At 44.3% G+C, this 15388-nt stretch overlaps 1 protein-coding gene across 1 annotated transcript in view; it reads left to right on the top strand.

The window, feature by feature from the left end:
- Positions 1-449: 449 nt before the first annotated feature.
- KNTC1 (kinetochore associated 1) overlaps positions 450-15388 on the top strand; it is a 63505-nt gene continuing 48566 nt past the window's right edge. Inside the window, exons 1-14 of the mRNA XM_087703468.1 lie at positions 450-1283; positions 2764-2884; positions 5072-5187; positions 6776-6848; positions 7108-7185; positions 8350-8384; positions 9369-9479; positions 10720-10813; positions 12141-12193; positions 12718-12833; positions 13360-13414; positions 13560-13658; positions 14949-14992; positions 15348-15388. The exon at positions 15348-15388 is cut by the window's right edge and continues 25 nt beyond it. Of these exons, the coding sequence (XP_087559594.1) occupies positions 1152-1283; positions 2764-2884; positions 5072-5187; positions 6776-6848; positions 7108-7185; positions 8350-8384; positions 9369-9479; positions 10720-10813; positions 12141-12193; positions 12718-12833; positions 13360-13414; positions 13560-13658; positions 14949-14992; positions 15348-15388 (1168 nt within the window). The 5' untranslated portion in view covers positions 450-1151. The remainder of the gene's footprint in view (positions 1284-2763; positions 2885-5071; positions 5188-6775; positions 6849-7107; positions 7186-8349; positions 8385-9368; positions 9480-10719; positions 10814-12140; positions 12194-12717; positions 12834-13359; positions 13415-13559; positions 13659-14948; positions 14993-15347) is intronic.

Below are 15388 nucleotides of genomic sequence, written 5' to 3'. Positions count from 1 at the left end.
CCGGAGAGGTGCAATCCAGACAAATGACATTATTACCTCTGTCCCTGGAGTGCTTGTGCAGGTGGTTATTTGTGGGTGAAGGGGGAAAATAGTATTTTTAAAGAAATGGAGCTCTGGAGCATCAAGTGAAAATTATTATGCTTCTTAAGAGGGTTTTAGAAGTCCACGCAGCTCGCTTGAAGCGAGATGAGGTTTAGAAATTCAGGCACTCCTTTTTAAAAAAAAAAGACAAAAATCCTAACTTTGCTGCATTGAGAAAAGGGTGACGTTGCAAACTCACAAACGAAGGCAAATATTCGTGTCCCAGGATAACGTTGAAGGATTGAAATCTGGGTGGGTCATCAGGTCCCGATGATCGACCCAGGTTGCATCCTGCAGCATTGCAAACCCAGATCTCCAGATTTAAATGCTTCCTTTGCTTTTTTTTTTTAATTAAATTTTTTTTTAATTTTTAATTTAAAACAAGTACAACATCTTTCTTTACATGCTATAGGAAGTGTGTCAGTCGGTCACAAATAAACTTTTGTGCATCTCCTCCACAGTCAACAAACATAACTCATGTTAACTCGAGCATTTTAACTCAAATATTCATACATATCACCATCATCACATATCCATTTTCATTTGACTGTAATTATTATTTAAAAATATTAGTAAAAATAATAATCTTAAACAATACATGCCCACACCAGTGGGAAAAGAAAAAATCAAAAAAAAAAAAAGACAAAAAGAACAAAAGACAAGGCAGGGAAGAAAAAAAAAAGAACACAGGTATATATTATATATAAAAAAAGTATATCAGCTGGTTACAACATGTTTTGGTGCATCTCTTCCATTAATTCATATTAATTCAAATATCTTAACTCAAATGTTTACCATATTAACATCATTATACCTCCACTTTTAGTTGACTGCAGTTATTTAAACATCCTTCATCCTTAACTATGTCAAAGATTCAATCCATAACACCTGCTGACATTTCATTTACTTGTTTGTAAAATCCTATATTAACATCAAATCCTCATATCCTAATTTAGCTGAACATCCATAATATTTAATACCAAAAATTCCATTTGCTTTAATGCACGTGACAGCCTCCCTTGTCTGTCTTCTGACTTTTTCGCTGGACAGAAACGTCGTCCTAACCGAAGATGTGGGACAACGTTGAGCTCCTGACGAGCGACGACACGGGCAGTGGGCAGCTGAGCATAGGCTCCAGGCAAGAATGTGGAAGCGCGCTCTATCAGATGAACACGCTGGTGAAAATAACCTCGTCCCAAAAGGTAGCCTTAAGGACCCGTATAATCCCCGACCTCCGGTCCTTCCGACCCACCCTAAAAAGTTGGCTTTTCCAACAAGCCAGCCTGGCCTGAACAAAACAAAACAAATTATTGATTACTGTTAATTTTAATTCTTTTTTTTTAAAATGTCATTGTCAATTTTAATTGGGTTTGGGATATCCTATTTAATTTCTTTTTAACTTTTGTATTATGTGTTTCTTTTAATGTTGTACGCCGCCCTGAGTCCTTGGGAGAAGAGCGGCATATAAATCAAATAAACCTAAAGGATCCCATCACAACAGCTCTGGGGGCGGTGGAGAAACCACAAGGCTCAAACCAGGACAAGCCCATAATGCTGTTGCCTCTTCCATGGGTTGAATGGTGGCCAGTTCTGACCCAGAAAAACTTATCCTTTAGTGCAGCAACTGTGAGAGGGCTGTGAGATGCCTTTTTAATAGCAATAGCAGTTAGACTTATATACCGCTTCATAGGGCTTTCAGCCCTCTCTAAGCGGTTTACAGAGTCAGCATATCTCCCCCAACAATCTGGGTCCTCATTTCACCCACCTCGGAAGGATGGAAGGCTGAGTCAACCTTGAGCCGGTGAGATTAGAACCGCTGAACTGCAGATAACAGTCAGCTGAAGTGGCCTGCAGTACTGCACCCTAACCACTGTGCCACCTTGGCTCTAGATAGATAGATAGATAAGAGATATGGATGGATGGATGGATGGATGGATGGATGGATGGATGGATGGATGGATGGATGGATGGATAGATAGATAGATAGATAGATAGACAGACAGACAGACAGACAGAGATATAGAGATAGATAGATAGATAGATAGATAGATAGATAGATAGATAGATAGATAGATAGATAGATAGATTGCAATAGCAATAGCAGTTAGACTTATATACCGCTTCATAGGGCTTTCAGCCCTCTAAGCGGTTTACAGAGTCAGCATATTGCCCCCAACAACAATCCGGGTCCTCATTTCACCCACCTCCGAAGGATGGAAGGCTGAGTCAACCCTGAGCCGGTGAGATTAGAACCGCCGAACTGCAGATAGCAGTCAGCTGAAGTAGCCTGCAGTGCTGCATTTAACCACTGCGCCACCTCAGTCAGTCCAAAGATCTAGTAACTATACAAAGGAAATGCACAGCGCTACAACTCTATTATATAAGAGTAGAGGTTGTCCTGGGCTTATGGCTGGCCACTTAGCGACTGTTCGGAGTTACGACGCACCTGAGGAAGGGGACTTGCCACCTAGATTTGAAGTTCCAGATTCCATTATGGTTACAACCCGAGGACTGCCATTGATGTATAGCTGCCATGTGCATTGACAGCTGCACTAATCCTTTCGTTTTAATCTGTTGACACAGATATGCCACGCACGCAGATCTCATTGGTCCCTTGTGGAGCTTCTTTATTCAGTCCGTCTACATGGGCTTCCCATTACTTTTGTCTTCTGAATTGTTCAGGTTTTCTCTAACCCGGAATTAAAGGCCTACAGTTTGAGTGACGGCTGCCTGCTGGCGGTTGACAGGACGGTGGTGGTACTTGACAATGTTTGCCAGTCTCTTCAAATGTTTATTCCTTTTGGTGAGTTTCCGGCTGGGGCCAGGAAGTATGGATCTCTGCGGCAGACGAAGTAAAAAATTATATTTGCAAACATATGTATGTATGTATGTATGTATGTATGTATGTATGTATGTATGTATGTATCTGTAACCTTCCTGCGTAAGATTTCGGATTTTATATTCCAAGTTTTGTATTTTGCTCCTGTGTTCCTTTTTATTGCGTGATGATAGGAATATGTGGATGGATGGATGGATAGATTGGATAGATAGATGGATAGATGGATAGATGGATGATAGGTTGGATGGATAGATGGATGGATGGATAGATTGGATAGATAGATAGATAGATAGATAGATAGATAGATAGATAGATAGATAGATAGATAGATAGATAGATAGATAGATAGATAGATGATAGGATGGATAGAGTGGATGGATAGATAATATGGATAGGTAGATATATAATATGGATAGAGTGGATGGATGGATAGAGAGATAGAGAGAAACAGACAGACAGATAATATGAATAGATGGGTAATATGGATAGATAGATAGATAGATAGATAGATAGATAGATAGATAGATAGATAGATAGATAGATAGATAGATTGGAAGGATGGATGGATGGATGGATAGATAGATAGATAGATAGATAGATAGATAGATAGATAGATAGATGATAGGATGGATGGATGGATAATATGGATAGGTAGATACATAATATGGATGGATGGATAGAGAGGAGAGAGAGAGAAACAGACAGACAGATAATATGAATGGATGGGTAATATGGATGGATAGATAGATGATAGATAGATATATAGATAGAGATAGATAGATAGATAGATAGATAGATAGATAGATAGATAGATAGATAGATAGATAATAAGATGGATAGATAGGATGGATGGATAAATAGATAATATGGATGGGTAGATACATAGAATGGAGAGACAGACAGACAGATAATATGAATGTATGGGTAATATGGATGGATGGATGGATAAGGTAGATGGATAGATGGATGTTAGGATATTTTTCAGCAGTAATTCTACATGATCTTAAGTTGAGTAACATGGACTGCCTCTTGCCAATTACCTCCCTGGGACCTATAAGATCACACAGAGTAGGCCTCCTCCGGATTCCATCTGCCAGCCAATGTCGGCTGGCGACCCCCCGGGGGAGGGCCTTCTCTGTTGCTGCTCCGGCCCTATGGAACGACCTCCCCGTGGAGATCCGGACCCTTACTACCCTCCCGGCCTTCCGCAAAGCCACCAAGTCCTGGCTGCTCCAGCAGGCCTGGGGCTGTTGAATTTGTCCAACCCCATCCTAAGTTGTGAATGTTGTGGATCTTTTAATGTTGTCTTGTTTTTGTATGTCCTTCCCTTCCCCTTTTTTACTTGTAAGCCGCCCTGAGTCTCTTTGAGAGTGGGCGGCATACAAATTAATTAAATAAATAAATAAAAGGTTTACAGCTTTTGCCCTTTCCTTGGTGATGTTTTTAGTCATCCTGTGGTTGTTCTTAAATTTCCTGTGCTGCAATGCTTTCATTTTGGCCTTCTCGTCATCGCCCACTATTTATTTATTTATTTGTCTTGTATGCCGCCCACTCCCGGAGGACTCCGGGCGGCTCACAAAAGACAAGGGAAAGAGGGAAAACGAGACAAGGACAACATATTAAAAACAAAACCAACATTCACAATTTCCGTGGAGGTAGATGCTTCTCAGCTCCCACCAGCCTGCTGGAACAGCCAGGACGTGGTGGCTTTGCAGAAGGCCGGGAGGGTAGTAAGGGTCCGGATCTCAACAGGGAGCTTGTTCCAGAGGGCTGGAGCTGCGACAGAGAAGGCTCTCCCCCAGGGAGTCGCCAGCCGACATTGGCTGGCAGATGGAATCCGGAGGAGACCCAACCTGTGCGATCTAATTGGTCTGAGGGAGGTAATCGGCAGGAGGCGGTCTCTCAGGTACCCAGATCCAATGCCATGTAGGGCTTTATAGGTAGCGACCAGCACCTTGAAGCGGATTCGGAGACTAATAGGTAGCCAGTGCAGCTCGCGGAGGATAGGTGTAATGTGGGTGTACCTTGGTGCACCCACAATCGCTCGCGCGGCTGTATTCTGGACTAATTGGAGTCTTCGAACACTCTTCAAGGGCAGCCCCATGTAGAGCGCATTACAATAACGCCTGGCTGGCTTTTCGAACCTTTCAGAAACGGAGGTGGACATCGTTGCCTTGTGCCAAGAAGGCCAATTCCTTGTCGTGGGCGAAAGAAATGGGAACTTGCACCTGATTCAAGTATCTTCGAAACAGATCCTGCTGACTAAGGCAGGTGGCTTATTTCTTTCCCCGTCCTTGTAGGTTCCACCACAAAACCACGGTAGACAAAAGGGCGATCGATGAAAGCGCGTACGTGACGTCATCACAGCGCGACGAAAACATCCCGCTGTGAGCGGTAAATTTAAAATTAAAGCGAAAACCTTACCCTAACCCCCCCAAACCTAACCCTAAACCTAACCCTTAACCTAACCCTTAACCTAACCCTTAACCTAACCCTTAACCTAAACCTAACCCTTAACCTAACCCTTAACCTAAACCTAACCCTTAACCTAACCCTAACCCTTAACCTAACCCTAAACCTAACCCTAAACCTAACGCTAAACCTAACCCTAAACCTAACCCTTAACCTAACCCTAAACCTAAACCTAACCCTTAACCTAACCCTAAACCTAACCCTTAACCTAACGCTAAACCTAACGCTAACCCTTAACCTAACGCTAAACCTAACCCTAACACTTAACGTAACCCTAAACCTAACCCTTACCTTTATGTGAATCGGCTTGCTTTAATTTTATTTTAATTTCAATTTAATTTATTTTTAATTTTTTTCGTCGCGCTGCTGATGACGTCAGGTACGCGCTTTCGTCGAGCGCGGTTTTGTCGAGCGCGGTTTTGACGGGTCACGGTCCTTGTACACACGGGGGCCTTCTTTTATTTGAGAAATAAGGGCTACAGAATGCCAAGCTGCAAGTTTTTAACCACAAAGCAAGGAGGCTGGGAGCTCACCCGTTCCCGAGTCCCGTTTCCGCAGGTCTGTAAAGAGGCTGAAAGTTTTGTTTTCCACCAAAACCAACCGTAAGAAAAAGTCGGTCCCTGATTTTGCAACAAACTTCTTTCTTCCGAAATACAATTCACTTTTAACCACAGCCATGAAAAAATGGAATTAAAGGCTTCTGCTTCTTACACGGTGGCTCAGTGGTTAAGACGCTGAGCTTGTCGATCAGAAAGGCCGGCCGTTCGGCGGTTCGAATCCCCAGTGCCGCATAACGGAGTGAGCTCCCGTGACTCGTCCCAGCTCCTGCCAACCTAGCAGTTCAGAAGCAGGTTAAAAAATGCAAGTAGAAAAATAGGAGCCACCTTTGGTGGGAAGGGAAGAGCGTCCCGTGCGCCTTCGGCGTTGAGTCATGCCGGCCACATGACCACGGAGACGTCTTCGGACAGCGCTGGCTCTTCGGCTTTGAAACGAGATGAGCATCACCCCCTAGAGTCAGGAACAACCAGCACATATGTGCGAGGAGAACCTTTTACCTTTTAATTTTGCAGCAAACGTCTTTCTCCAAAATACAATAAACGTTAACCACAGCCACGATGTTTAATTTGAAAATAGAATTAAGGGCTTCTGCTTCCTTCACACTCCTGTGCAGGTGGGATAGAAAATACGACCTCTCGTGTTTGTGCCCTCTCCGAACCGCTTCTCACTTTTTCATACAAGCCGAACGAGATGCCCTGAGAAGGTCCAATATCCATCAGTGTATTCAGATGCATAAAATCATGATTTTACTCTTAATTCCCAACCTCCCCAGCTGTCATTACAATGATGCTTTTTTCTTTTCTTTTTCGGGAAAACCACATCTAGGCGTTAGTTCAAAGCTCTTTCGATGAAAAGGCCTTTTTGGATCTCATCCTAGAACGGGACAGCTCCGTTCAAGGTAAGATTGGTACCTTGGAAACTATATTTTGTAAGTCACGGTGGTCAGAATCCAGCCCATAAAGAAACCGTGAGCATTTCTGTTGCCTTCTGCAAAATTTTAAAATTGGGCTTCTGTTTATATACCCAGTGTAATTCTTCCGGCTTTTGTTCAGGGGAAGTGGAGTTGTTCTAATTCCTTGTTCATAGTTGGAGATTAATCAAAAGTGCACAGATGGGTTGGGAACGCTGCTTGATAACGTTCTCTGCTTAATTCACAGGCACCTACCATGCTTTTATTCTCACCAGCAAAGGTTTTTTCTGCATTTTGCATCTTCCACTTGCTAACATTCAAAAAGGTAAGCCAAGAGTTTTATAGATTCTAACCATACAGGGCATTAAGATTCAGATCAGATTTAGTTTATTTGTATGCCGCCCTTCTCCGGGAGGGACTCAGGGCGGCGAACAACTCAAAGGGGGAAAAAGGGAACATAAAAACACAATACGCGTGATTAAAATAAACAAGAATCATACAGCCATACCAGTCGAGAGGGGAGGGGAACTCATCAACCCCAGGCCTGCCGGCACAGCCAGGTTTTAACAGCTTTTCGGAAGGCCTGGAGAGAGGTGAGGGTCCGAATCTCCGCGGGGAGTTCGTTCCAAAGGGCCGGAGCTGCCACAGAGAAGGCCCTCCTCCAGGGTAGTAGCCAGTCGGCATTGGCTGGTGGACGGAACCCGGAGGAGGCCGACCCTGTGAGATCTAACGGGTCTTTGGGAGGTAATTGGCAGCAGGCGGTCTCTCAAGTACCCAGGTCCAATACCATGAAGGGCTTTATAAGTTACGACTAGCACTTTGAAGCGTATCCAGAGACCGATCGGTAGCCAGTGCAGCTCGCGGAGGATAGGTGTAACGTGGGTGTACCGAGGTGCACCCACGATCGCTCGCGCGGCTGCATTCTGGACGAGCTGAAGTCTCCGAACGCTCTTCAAGGGCTGCCCCATGTAGAGCGCGTTGCAGTAGTCCAGACAAAACTTCCTTTTTCACATTTTCTGTGCCAAATATAACAATATCTGAATTTTGCAGATGTAGCTGGTGGGAGGTGCATTCATATATTCTTAGCTGCTATGTGTCACAGCGTGTTGGGGGATTCAGCCCGTGTGTGTGTTTTTCCTGGGTGTTTTGCAAAACTTGATAGCCGCGGACAGAATTCACAATTGTGGTTTCCAGATTTGAGCCAAACTGTCCCTTGAGTTTCCTTGGAAAGCGGTAGCTGTTGGGGACTTTCCGTGAGTCCTTCAACATTGTCTTAGCTATCAGGTTTTATGCTCAGTGTGCATTTTTCCTGCTTTGTGGGTTCTTGGCCCGTCAGAAATGCTACAGAGCAACGCGTCACTGCTGTGTGAGGGATAAATATTTCTGGGGAAAAAAATGAGATGTTGAACAAATGTATTATGAAAGGATGTTCCAAAAAGCTTTTCTAAAGTATTTCTGATCAAAATGCACGTGTTTTTCCTTTATGCAGCCATTACCGAAATGGACATCAGTGCTGCCAGTAAGGTATCTTGAGGCTCTTGATCATTATAAGTGTCGCAAATGTTGCTTTAAAAAAAATATCCGAGTGGGACTGCAATTTCCAAATTTAGATCACCTTTTTTTGCCTCTCTGACGGATGTTTCTACTCCCGAGTTGCCCCTTTCATCTTAACTGTTCTTGCCTTCTGGCAGCTCTGCGCATGTGTGCGCTGGGAACAGGCCCCCTTGTTCCTCTGCCTCGCTGCTCTGGAGGCTCCAGAGGCAGCATATCAGCACCTCTTCATTGAGTAATTAGGAAAGAAGACCACGAGACTCCATAGGTAGAAATCAAGTGTACTTTTACTAATTATAAATGATTAGAAGCGTAGCAAAGCGAAGACTGATTATCTAGGCGCGAAAGCGATGGATATATAGAATAACCCATTCCCCACCCCTTGGCATCCCAGTTACAGTCCAATCATAATTCTCCCAAGTGTCAGGTGTGAGATAACTTCGAAAGGTATCACCAAGATGGAATGTCGGTGCCGTTGGCCTTGGCGGGAACCTCCCACGCATGCGTAGTCCGACAGGCAGCAGAGCTCCAGAATCTTCCTCCAGCACAATTAGTAACCCCTCCCAAATACCATGCCCCCCACTCCCCGTTTCAATGGCAGCCGAAGCAGCAGCAAAGCAGAGGCTGACACAGCACATAACTCCCAGATGGCCCTGGCCCCCTCTCTGCCTCTGACGAAGACCCCTCATCCGAGCCCTTCCCCAGATTCCCCATGTTCCTCCCCCACCTCCTCACTTTCCGAATGTACTGCCAGCTCCAGCAGCTGGTGGACCACAACACCTTTAGGCCCAGCTGAGCATGCCTCTTGCTTCAGCAATAAACGATACGCATTTAAGTCTAAGAGATGGCTTGCGGAACTGTGCGGTTTTTCTGCTTGAATTGCTTTAATTGTCCCAGATTTTATTTAAAAGTCTGAGTTGCTTGCTAGTCTGTCTGAATGGCTGTCTTTTCTTACAGTTACAAAGTCAGGTGGAAACTTGCTTCATTTCAGTAGAAGATTATCTCACTGCCGGCTGCTTTACCTGTGTGACGAAGGACTCCACGAACTCCTTTGCGGTGATAATAGGAGTAACACAAACATTATTTGAATGTTGGGTTAAGGTACAATTTCCACCGGCTATTCCCCCCCCCCCCAAAAGTGTGGAAATTGTCATATCATGTCTGCTTTTAGCCCTGAATTGAGGGTAGGAAAAGTTGTCAAAACTTTTGTCTACTTATCTTCGAGGTTCCCGGAGTCCTACGGGATTGGGGCGGCATATAAATGTTATTAAACTTTAAACTTTAAACTCCTTGGTCTGAGGAGGGAGCCTTTTAGGTGCTTGTTGTTGTAAATTGCAAAGTTTATTGCTTTGCAAAATCTGATCCATTGTGACCCCCTGGACAACGTTCCTCCAGGCCTTCCTGTCCTCTCCCATCCTCTGGAGTCCATTGAAGCTCACCCCGACTGCTTCGGTGACTCCATCCATCCACCTCCTTCTCTGTCGTTCCCTTCTTCTTCTTCTGCCCTCCATCGTTCCCAGCATGAGGCTCTTCTCCAGGGAGTCCTTTCTTCTCCTTAGGTGGCCAAAGTCTTTGAGTTTCCTCTTCAGGATCCGGCCTTCTAAAGAGCAGTCAGGGTTGACCTCCTCTAGGACTGACCAGTTGGATGGCCTTGCAGTCCATCTTTTCTTTATCTATCTATCTATCTATCTATCTATCTATCTATCTATCTATCTATCTATCTATCTCATCTTTTCTATGTTGTTGTTGTTAGTTGCAAAGTTGTGTTCGAGCCATCACGACCCCCATGGACCACGTTCCTCCAGGCCTTCCTGTCCTCTCCCATCCTCTGGAGTCCATTGAAGCTCACGCCAGCTGCTTCAGTGACTACATCCAGCCTCCTCCTTCTCTGCCGTCCCCTTCTTCTTCTTCTGCCCTCCATCGTTCCCAGCATGAGGCTCTTCTCCAGGGAGTCCTTCCTCCTTCTCATCAGGTGGCCAAAGTCTTTGAGTTTCCTCTTCAGGATCTGGCCTTCTAAAGAGCAGCCAGGGTGGATCTCCTCTAGGACTGACCGGTTGGATGGCCTTGCAGTCCAAGGGACTCAATGCAGGAGTCTTCTCCAGCACCAGAGTTCAAAGGCCTCCATTCTTTGGTGCTCAGCCTTCCTTATGGTCCAACCTTCACAGTCATCCGTTGCAACTGGGAAAAACCACAGCCTTGGCTATGCGCACTTTTAGATAGTGACTGAGAAGAAATAGGAGTTGGCTTGATTTGCGAAAGTCTGCCTTGAAGCAAAAGGTTTCTAACCTCAACGTTGTCTGTCTTTCAGGGGTCTGGCAGCTGCGCAGTGTCAGTCTGGGAAGTGAATCCTGATAAAAAGTTGGCTTCCATTCAAGATGTGGCTGAATCTAGCCTGATTGAAGGTGGGAGATTCTGGCATTTGCAGCCCTCCGGATTTAATCTCTTATTTTATATGGGTTACCCATCTCTCCCCCCTTTGGACTATAACCATGTTGTGTGTATCTTTAAATTTTATATTGTGAATTAGTGGGGGGAAAAAACCTTTAGATTGTGCAGAGATGGACAAATTAACACTGAAATTAAAAGATAAAGAAGAGTCGGAATATTATGAAATTTGGAACCATTGGTACAAATGGCTGCAAAACAGGAATAAAATTAATTAAGCCAAAAAACAATGTATATAAATATATATGGAACTGTGTGTAAATATAGAAGCAAAATATTATATACATGTACAGGTATGATGACATAACAGTGTTGATGTAATGACTATAAGGTGTTGTAGAAGGGAAAAATAATTTTAAAAAATCTATAAAATTTATATTGTTTTATTTTTTCCTAGTATAATTTGATTGCTTATTAGTAAACTATGACTATCATTAAGTAGTATCTTTTGATTTGTGATGAATGTATTCTATTTTATCTTTCTTTATGTACACTGAGAGCTTATGCACCAGAGACAAATTCCTTGGGTGTCCAATCACACTTCGCCAATGAAGAATTTTATTTTATTCTATTTTCTTTTCTATTCTATTCTATTCCATTCCATTCCATTCTATTAGAATCTTGTTTTCGCAACTTAAGGGCTGCCTGTATGAATTAACACAAACATATAAGGCATTTTAGATCAATCTTTGGCCTTTTAAACCAGCCCCCAAAGATGGGAAACCTAAACAGCCCTGTAAAAATAAATAAATAGAATGGAATAGAAATATAGAATAGAATAGCATAGTAGAATAGAATAGAAATAGAAAATAGAAAAGAAATATAAGTAGAAATATAGTAGAGTAGAATAGAATAGAAATATAGAATAGAATAGAAATATAGAATAGCATAGAATAGAAATATAGAATAGCATAGAAGAATAGAATAGAATAGCAATATAGAATAGAATAGAAATATAGTAGAGTAGAATAGAATAGAGTAGAAATATAGAGTAGAATAGAATAACAGAGTTGGAAGGGACCTTGGAGGTCTTCTAGTCCAACCCCCTGCCTAGGCAGGAAACCCTTTCCCACTTCAGACAAATGGTTATCCAACATCTTCTTTAAAACTTCCAGTGTTGGAGCATTCACAACTTCTGGAGGCCAGTTGTTCCATTGGTTAATTTGTTCTATTATTTTCAGTGCTGTCCTCTGTGGGGCCCTTTACTGTTTGATTTTCAAATGCTTGGCTTTCTAAATAGGACATTTCTCTTTTGGGTTTTGATGTGTTTCTCCTCTTTTCCAGCTGCAAAGAATCTTCAAGTTGTGGAAAACTTGCTGTTTGTCTTAGACAAAAAGGCATGTATGTTTGGGTTGATTTTAGACATGGCTTGATGGGAGCGCTCTTTCCCACATCTTCCGTAAGCCAGGTTTAATAACCATTGATAAGTTTAAAAATAAAAAGAATTTCCCAGGGTCCATTCTGGTCGTAAGGTGAGGGCCACCTGTAATCCACAACCTTATACTTGTGACAAGGTGGCTAAGACGCTGAGCTTGTCGATCAGAAAGGTCGGCAGTTCAGCGGTTCGAATCCCTAGCACCACGTAACGGAGTGAGCTCCCATAACTTGTCCCAGCTTCTGCCAACCTAGCAGGTTGAAAGCAGGTAAAAAATGCAAGTAGAAAAATAGAAACCTTTGGTGGGATGGGAACAGCGTTCCGTGCGCCTTCGGCGTTGAGTCATGCCGGCCACATGACCACGGAGACGTCTTTGGACAGCGCTGGCTCTTCGGCTTTGGAACGGAGAGGAGCAGCGCCCCCTGGAGTCCTCTTTAACGTGTCACGTAAAATGTAAAAATGGGTCTTTTTCTTCTTCTTTTGTAGGCCGTGCTCTCCTTGTGGGATCTCCCCACCCTGACGATGACTTGGCACTGCCCTTCCGTCCACATGGAAGAATTCCTTTTGACCTCCGAATCGGATTTTTCGGCAGGGGGGGGTAAGGTCTCCCCTTAAGGGCCCACCTGGCGAAAAATGTAGGACAAAGCGGTTCTTCCTGCCTTGGGGGGGGGACTAAATTTCAATGGGGAGGGACAAAAAAGCACCACATATCCCTTTCAAGGCTGAAGAATGTCAGCCTTCCCTGGCTGGAGGCTTAGCGCATTGCAGTGATCGCTTCTCAATGAGAAGGAAATAGTTTGAAATGGGAAGAATTTGAAATATTTGATGGTCATTGAATTCCCTTCCCCTTCCTTCCTTCCTTCCTTCCTTCCTTCCTTCCTTCCTTCCATCCATCCATCCATCCATCCATCCATCCTCTCCTTTGTTCCTTCCATCCTTCCTTCTCCTTCCATCCTTCCTTCCTCCCTCCTTCCTTTCCCTTCCTCCCTCCCTTCCTTTTTCCTTCTTTCCCTCTTTCTTTTCTTTTTTTCTTTCTTTTCTTTCTATCACTCTCCTTCCCTCCTTTTCTTTCTTTCCTCCCTCCCTTCTTCTTTCTCTCTTCCCTCCACTCCTGCCTCTCTCTAGACTGGGGATTGCCAATCTTAAATTGGTTGCTCTGACAACACCGGACCATGTTGAACAGGTATTCAATTCTATTTTTTTACAAAAAATTTAAAGATGTCTCCAGTTGAACCTGCTTGGCTTTTGACTATAAAACTGGATCTCCAACTATTAACAAGACTGATCCCCTCTCCCCCCCCCCACTTTTGATCTCCCCGCCTTGTTAGATGAAGAGCATTGTGGTTTTTTCCTTGCCAGCCATGCGCCAGCTGTATGCTCTGGAAGTCAGCCCTGTTTCCACGCTGGTGTGGAGTGTCATCAATACGGTATGAGCCCCCCCCTTACTTTTTATTTTGACTGAGTGAAAAAAACACCAAGGGGAAACCTGCCTGGGATTCGAAAAGGAAATGCCCCCTTTTCCCACCGAGCCGGATCGTCTCCCTTTCGAATGAGTCCACCTGGAAGGAATCCCAGCTTGTGGCCTTCCACATAAAAAGAGCCAAGGTGGCGCAGTGGTTAAATGCAGCACTGCAGGCTACTGCTAGATCAGCAGGTCAGCGGTTCAAATCTCACCGGCTCAGGGTTGACTCAGCCTTCCATCCTTCCGAGGTGGGTAAAATGAGGACCCAGATTGTTGGGGGCAATATGCTGACTCTCTGTAAACCGCTTAGAGAGGCCTGAAAGGCCTATGAAGCGGTATATAAGTCTACTGCTATTGCTATTACATTCTCATTATGGCACACTATCGATGTGTTTGGGGTGTTGGTGGTTTGGGAATAAGCCGCAATCGGAAAATGGTGACCTCAAGTGGAACAATGAAATTGAGTGGGATAGAAGAAAGATGGGTAGAGAGGGACGGGAGGGAGGATGGGAGGGAAGGGTGAGAAGGAAGGGAGGGAGGGAGTGGATCGGGAGAGAGGAGTGGTAGAGGGGGAGGGGAAGTTTAGTTTAGTTTATACTTTATTTGTATGGCGCCCTTTTCCCTGGGGGGACTCAGGGCGGCTCACAATTGAAGGGAGGGGGAAAGACAGACAAGTTACAAACATAGAACCATACATCATTAAAAACACAACAGTCATACCATTCGAGTGGGGTTACAAGTCTTTAGCCCCAGGCCTGTCGGAACAGCCAGGTTTTAAGGGCTTTGCGGAAGGCCTGGAGGGTGGTGAGGGTACGAATCTCCACGGGGAGTTCGTTCCAGAGGGACGGAGCAGCCACCGAGAAGGCTCTCCTCCGGGTAGTTGCCAGTCGACATTGGCCGGCTGATGGAATTCGGAGGAGGCCTAATCTATGGGATCTTATAAGTAGGGTAGAGGGGGATGATGGAGGGAAGATAGAAAGTTGGAGCGGGGTGGAAGAAAGAGGCGTACGGAGAGTGGAAGAAGTATATTGGGTTTCCATTTTTTGGGGTATTGTTGACAAGAGGAATTGCTGTGATTATTGTTTAATGTTGTATGGCTCCGGCTATGCACAGTATATATGTGAGTGTATGAAAATGGAAAATAAAAACCTTTTTCAAAAAATTGGGAGCAACCCCTTAGCTGGTGACGATTGAATTAATTAAAGGGACTCGGAAGGAACCCCAATGTGCTTCCTAAGACTTCTTTATCCCACAGGATACAATTTACTTCATGGAGGGAATGTACGGAAAGAACCAAAAGTAAGTTTGCTCTTGAATTCGATAACGATGGGAAGGCTTTCCCGGTTCACCGACAAAAGGGCGACCGACTAAACCGCGGTGGCAAAACCGCGAGTTCTAAACCGCGCCGACGAATGAGCGATGAAGTGCGCCGACAGAAGCGCGCTGTAAACCTAACCCTAAACCTAACCCTAAAATTAACTCTGAACCTAACCCTTACCTTAACTTAAATCACACTTCTGTCGGCGCCCTGTTGTGGCCGCGTTGATGACGTCGCAGTTTTGTCGGCGCGCTTTAGTCGAGCGCGCATTTGTCGGATGACGGGCTTTCCCCATTGTCGTTACAGCTCTGTTTTTAACTGAGTGTTTGTTTCTAGATCTTCCTCCGATCCGGTCTCCTTTCTACTAATGAGAAGCT

The sequence above is a fragment of the Thamnophis sirtalis genome, unplaced genomic scaffold (assembly GCF_051295495.1).
Source record: "Thamnophis sirtalis isolate CommonGarterSnake01/CBP01778 unplaced genomic scaffold, rThaSir2_p1.2 scaffold_2, whole genome shotgun sequence".
Classification (NCBI taxonomy): domain Eukaryota; kingdom Metazoa; phylum Chordata; class Lepidosauria; order Squamata; family Natricidae; genus Thamnophis; species Thamnophis sirtalis.
Note: the sequence above shows the minus strand (reverse complement) of the source record. Positions and strands in the feature narration are given on the sequence as shown.